Here is a 6,611-nt window from a genome sequence, read left to right on the forward strand (position 1 = left end):
CCCGTCTTAGTGCTTTTGGGGTTCTGTCTCCGTCCCAGAGCTGCTGGACACAGTACAGAGGCGTGAGGTATCTGGTGTTCGTTTTTCCCAATACGGTTTGTCGTCAGGTTTGTCAGGGTTTTATGGTGTTTTGAAAGGCAGTTGCATTTGAAGTGTCAGCTCTGCAGGGTCAGTTAAGTTGGGCCATCCCGGCAGCCACTCGAAAGAAGAACTTTCCGCCAGAGCTAAATTCTAGCTAGAGATGAGAGATACATTCATTGTTCGTTAAATATAAGAGTCTGAGGTGTGATTTTCCAAAACAGCATCATTCGTCATTGGCAAGGGAGTTTGTGGAAGCCCCTTTAGAACAGCTTGAGCATGTGTGAAGGAGGCAGAGGGACCACTTGAGAGCAAGACATTCCTGATTCCTGAATTCCTGAGAAACCGGTTGAACAATATTTAACAAAATGATGTAAAAAAAAAAGAAGAGTATTTTGATTATCAAAAGCGACCATTCTTTTTCAAATGACACTTACGTAAAAAAAAACAGTTCTTTGAAAAAAACACGCTCCCAACTGCAATACTTCTAACTTCCTTCAAGGAAGGAACGGCCCACCCGACCACCTTCAGCCTCTTCTGTTGACATCTACGGTGTACAATAGGCTTAGTCAAACGGTGGGTGCCATTCACTTTTACACAGGACGTGGCGACAACAATACTGCCATGTGGTAGTGAGAGAAAAGTCTCGGGACAATGGGTCTAACCCATCCATCAGTCCCCAAAACCAGCCCTGACTGATAGCCCATAAACTTGGCCAAATGGCCAACGTCCAACCAAAAGTCAACCCTTCTTATAAAACCGTCCATCCAGACTTCAATGGCTGTCGTCACTAGTGCGTACTACTAGACAGTACAAAATCCAGGCCCAGCCCAGTGTCTGTGGTGTACGCGTGGTGTCGCGTGTTCAGCAGCTCGGAGAGGTGGTGATGGGGCTGTGGAGGAAGGAGAGCTGTCCGGCTGCGGGGTGTACGGGGATGGAGACGGGGAAGTTGAAGACCGTACTGCTTTTGCCCATGGCCGGACTCCCGGCCTCCGAGGAGCAGGAGGAGGAGGCGAGGACCTGGGACTCGAACTGCAGGAGTTGGCCCATGAAGCTGAAGTTGGGGGAGATGATGCTACGTCGCTGCTTGACGAACTCGAAGGCCTCGTCCAGCTTCACGCGGTTGGTGCGCATGAGGTAGGCCAGGCAGATGGTGGCGGAACGGGAGATCCCGGCTTGGCAGTGTACAAACACACGACCGCCTTTATTGCGCACAGAGTCTGTGGGGGGGAGAGAGGGAGAAGGGAAAAGCACGGATGAGTACAACGTGTTTTGTGTGAACAGGGTAGTATTAGTTACAGTGTTACACAAACTTGTCGAGTTACACTAACAAGGACGTTTTAAGGTAACCGCCGTTCTCGCTCGTGTCAACGGAGGACAAGCTCCACTGCCGTCATTAGAACCCGTTCGGCTTCAAATCAAACTACAACAGTGTTGCTAACGGTCCTTTCTCATTAGGACACAGGAAAAGGTTGGGGGGTGTTAGGTTGGGGGGCTATTCGCTAAGGAGGGGGGTCTGAATAGACAAAAGAGGGGTGGGCTGCTCCCCCGCGGAGCGTATTGATCTGGGAGGAAGGCCGGCGGTGTGTGGAGAAACTGCCTTTTGTTCAGGCGGAACAAAGAGTGGAGCGGAGGGAACCATTCAAACCCAGTCAGTCTCACCGCTACAAAAGCAGATTGGGGGCCGCACGGCCGCGTGGTCCCAACATGAATAGGGGGCGCCTCTTTAAATTGAGTTGAGAGGCGATGATGTAACCACCATTGTGGGGGATCAGGGGGGTCTGGGCCAGCTGGTCGATTTTGGAGGGAACTTTTTAAAAAATTTAAATCCAAATCATTGAATGAATGGACAGAGGGGGAGGATTGGGTGCTAGGTAGTTTGCCGCCAACGGCTTCCATGGCAACAGCTGTGCTTAGTAATTGTTGTTTGTCGAGTGTGGTTGAGGAGAAAGGGGAACTGAACTGGTGTGTAAACACTTACCGATAAACTCAATTGCTTCGTTGAACCAGGAGCTGATATCCGCTTTGTGGTTGTCTTCCACGGGGATACTCTTGTACTGGAAGGAGTCCTCAAAGTGGTTCGGGCAATGGGCAGACACATTTATGAGAGCTGTGATCCCCAGCATGTCCAACATGTCTTTTCTGGAGGCATGGTAGGCGCTGCCTAGGTACAGGAAGGGCAAGATTTCTACCGGACCACCCTGAAAGATGACAAAAAAAAGTACCCAAAATGTCAACAAAACAGTCCAAGACCAGCACTAGAACTGAGGTGCCACAATATTTGAAGTGTTTGTTGTGGACAGTGAACACAATAATATCATTCCAGACCATTTCAAAGAGCATTGTAATGACAATGTAATTGTCAATTGTAAATGGTTGTAATAAGCCGGTGTCAGTAATTACAGGAATACACACCTGGTCATAAAGTGGTGTGCTGCAAGGGCTACAGCCGGGCCCGGCGCTGTCCGGATGACTTGCGCTCAGGGGCAAACTCAGCCCCTGTGGAGGTGAGGGCTTGGTGCACATCTCAGGAAACTCAGAAGAAAACGCGTCAAAGCCACCTAAACAAACAAACAAAAAAGACAACAGTTAGACTACTACAGCCTAGACCTCTAACATCATAGTGTACATTACAAAAAGCGGCAGCTGTCTATGAGGTCTATTTTGGCACGATGCATGTGTTTACTTCATAGCGCGGCAGCTGGTGCGGTGACAGCTGTGATCCACATTTGTTGTGAACTGTAACTATGTTACTATCGCCTGTGCGTAACTGACAAGGCCCACTCCTACACACATGCATGGGTTTAAAGCCTATGTAAAAGCATATGTTTTATAAAACTATATATATAGCCCAGATCCTTACCCTTTAGAAAGAACACACTGGCACCGCACCGGTCGCGACACAGAGCTGTCACCGCCAGCATCAAGGTCCCGTCTTTCTTCACTTGGCCAAAGTCCAAACTCCGATCGTCGAGGAACACCACCGACTGATACTCCCCAGAAATGAGCCGGTTCCTGGTGTCTTCGTTGGGCACGATGTGCTCCAGTCCCAAGCCTCCCCGGGCTCTGCGGCGCACTATGGTGCTGAAGCGCACGTTGGCTGCGCCGGGGATGTGAGAGGAGTTGAAGGAGAAGAAGGACCGGCAGTCCAGCACCAGGCAGAGCGGCAAGTCCTCCTCCAGCCAGCCGCGCAGGGACGCACAGTCGATGCTGGGGACTTCCATTATGACCATAGTAGGGCGAGAAAGTAGGAAATCCAAATACATATAAAGTAAAAAAAAAAGGAGGAAGAAAGTCTTTTTTTTTTTTTTAAATAAACCTGTGTAGAATATCCTTTTTCTCTAAAAATGGGAATGTCTTGGGAATACGCTCTTTTGTTCTAGTTTCTTGTTTCTAGTTTATTTGGCGAAATGGAGTAAAAAAAACAACGATGTTTCAAATACAGTCCGTTCCTTCTTCTCAGGTTTCTTAAAAAAAAAAAAAACGTTTGTTGTTTTTTTTGGGTATAAAATGATTCCTCTTTTCCTCGGAGTTGTTCCACAGAAGGTTGCGTCTATCCCATCCCCTCTGTGAAGGACTTATATACGACCTCTCCTTGTGAATGAGAGACCGCTGACGTCACGGCCCCGCCCCTTCTGGCAGCCTGCCCGCCAGAGCTTTCACATACGTCATCGTGTCACTGAGCCAAGCTCATCAGAAGACTCTGTGGGAAATCAAAAAAAGCATCTGTGGGACTCGCGGGGAAATGTCGATATGGATGCATAATTAGGCCTGTTTCTACCCGAATGTTTTGTCATCGATACTTTGGTTTTACGGTAATTGCAATGCCAAATATATCAATATATCCCTCCTTTTTTTGCTCTTTTTTTGCAGCAGACTATTTCTTAAAATGTTCCTTTTTTATTAGGCGCGTGTTTGTAAATGGAAAGTATTATTATTATTATTATTATTATTAGCCTATTGTCATAATCATCATCATGTTCTTATTATCGTATAAAATGATAGGCCTTTTATGTGAAATATCTATCTAAGAGTTGTACAAATTTTCCATGATGCCATTATTGAATTTAAAGATTTATTTATTCTACCCCTTCAGATGAGAGCTGACAAATAACAAGATAATAAGTAAATACCTGTCACGTCGGCCATAAAGGTTTATACTTTGTTTTCACTAGGCAGAGGTACAGAGTGTTCAATTCAGCGCGACCAAAGGCTAACCATAAAAGTTAACCATAAAAGTGAACCATAAAAGTTAATCACTGTATAGAAAGTTGAAGTCCAGTAAATTTCCACGCGCTGGAAGCAAAACAGCGCACTTACAGGAAGACAACAGCAGAAGGGAGATGTGTTTTGAATTAGATCTTTATAGCTCGCTCTTCTCATCTTTAAAGCAAGCTATCCTGGTATTTTTGCAATGCTTTAAAAAAAAAAAAAAAGAATCTAATTTAATCCTGAAAAATAACGTATACATGATAATCCTTATGTTGGGGAAACACTTCTCAGTACTTAATGTGGTTTGCTTAAGTGTTTTTTTTTAACAAATTAAAGACAAAATGGAAAAAAAGGCAATTGTGTGCAGGGGAGCTTAAGAAGCCCTGTCAGGACTTGTTGAGAAACCTCTCCTTAACACAGGACACTTTAATTATCTCACACGGTAGAGGAACCAATTGTGTATTGTTACTGACAGACAAACATTGTGACAGACTCTTTAGGTGTCGTTTTGTTGTGGTCTGGGTGCTAATTTGTCCACGCAGGTTGTCAGACGGTGTTACCACAGTGACAGAAAACATTCAGGTGGGATATATCTTTGTTGGTGTGGTATCTATGTATCTTGGTGGATCTTATACAGTGTCTTTCCTCTATCTCACTAGTCATAGTGGGTTTTAACTTTGGAGGAATAATTCATGACTCATAATTGCCAACATAATGACTATCTAATTGCTAGCTAACGCTTAACCCTTAGAATGATTCTTTGTTTCTCTGATTTGACCAACACCAGAATAGGAGCCTGGTGGCCTGGGGTGGTCCAGTGGTCTAGCGCTGTGGTCTACAGTGCCCATGTCAGCATGGGTTCCAATCCGGCCCATGCCTTGCTGACATGCCCTCTCTCCCTTACTTTCCTGTCTGTCTTTACTATATCTGTCCAATAAAATGAAAAATATGAGTGGGACTTTCCCACTCAGAAAAGAAAAAGAAGAATAGGAGACTGGATATTGCAACGACAACAACAAGTCACACCTTCTCATTCATTCAGGTGGTGTAATGGTGTGGGGAACGTTTTCTTGGCACACTTTGGGCTTGTTAATACCAATCACTCATTGTTTGAATTACAACAGCCTATTTGAGTACTGTTGCTGACCATGTGTCACAACATACCCACCTTCTAATGGCTACTTCCAGTATGACAATGCACCATGTCAATAGTCATCACAAACTGGTTTCATGAACATGACAATGAGTTCAGTGTTCTTCCAGTGGCCTTCCCAGTCACCGGATCTGAATCCAATACAACACCTTTGAGATGTGGTAGAACGGGAGATTCACAGCTTGAAAGTGCACATGTAGAAATCTGCTGATTGCGTGACGCAAGAGAAAAGGATGCATGAGAGAAAAGGGAGGCCCCTGTCCAGACCCACGTTTCACCTCTTATCTAAGCAGAGGGAGAAACAAAACATGTCTGTATGAAAAAGAAACATGCGAAAAGAAAGAGAGAGAGAGAGAGAGAGAGAGAGAGTGAGAGAGAGAGAGAGAGAGAGAGAGAGAGAGAGAGACAGTGAGAGAGAGAAAGAGCAGCCCAAGGGGGAAGGACCTAAAACCATAGCATCAGCTTGCCAAAACTTTGCCGTCGGTTTTTTAACCTCACACTTCTCTGTGATGAGTCAACTATGAGACACATGCCACAGAGGTGGAATGTTACACACATGGGGGGGGGGGGGGGAGGGAGGGAGGATGTCAATGGGGGCTGGGGGCCGTGAAAACAATCTGTACCCAAACATTCTGTTCTCATTGTGAAGGTTTTCCCCACAAAGTGTAGTAGCCTACATACTGGAAATGATTAATTAATGAGTGAAACACACAGTGGGGGAGTTTCTTTCATAATCACCCTTTTTCCTTGCGTGTGTGTGTGTGTGTGTGTGTGTCTGTTACATTTACATTTTTGACATTATTTAGCAGATGTCTTTATCCAAAGCGATTGACAACAAATACTGTACATTTGTTTAAGTAAGTGAATCATCTATCCATCAATCATCATAAGAAAAACATATCAATGTTAGGACCAGTGGTGTGAGTGTGTGTGTGTGTGTGTGTGTGAGTCTGTGTGTGTCTGTGTGTGTCTGTGTCTGTGTCTGTGTCTGTGTGTGTGTGTGTGTGTGTGTGTGTGCGTGTGTGAGTCTGTGTGTGTCTGTGTCTGTGTGTGTGTGTGTATGTGTGTGTGCGCGTGTCTGTGTGTCTGTGTGTGTGTGTGTGTACGTGTCTGTGTGTGTGTGTGTGTGTGTGTGTGTCTGTGTCTGTGTCTGTGTCTGTGTGTATGT

At 45.4% G+C, this 6,611-nt stretch overlaps 1 protein-coding gene across 1 annotated transcript; it reads right to left on the minus strand.

The window, feature by feature from the left end:
- Positions 1-942: 942 nt before the first annotated feature.
- dusp1 (dual specificity phosphatase 1) lies at positions 943-3,344 on the minus strand (the record flags this gene model as incomplete). Its single annotated transcript, XM_080525891.1, has 4 exons — positions 943-1,298; positions 2,060-2,279; positions 2,494-2,639; positions 2,942-3,344. The coding sequence occupies 4 exons, from the start codon at positions 3,342-3,344 to the stop codon at positions 943-945; spliced, it is 1,125 nt and encodes a 374-aa protein (XP_080382017.1).
- Between the last annotated feature and the right edge of the window lie 3,267 nt (positions 3,345-6,611).

Source organism: Nansenia antarctica (genome assembly GCF_963989245.1).
Source record: "Nansenia antarctica genome assembly, chromosome: 3".
Classification (NCBI taxonomy): domain Eukaryota; kingdom Metazoa; phylum Chordata; class Actinopteri; order Argentiniformes; family Microstomatidae; genus Nansenia; species Nansenia antarctica.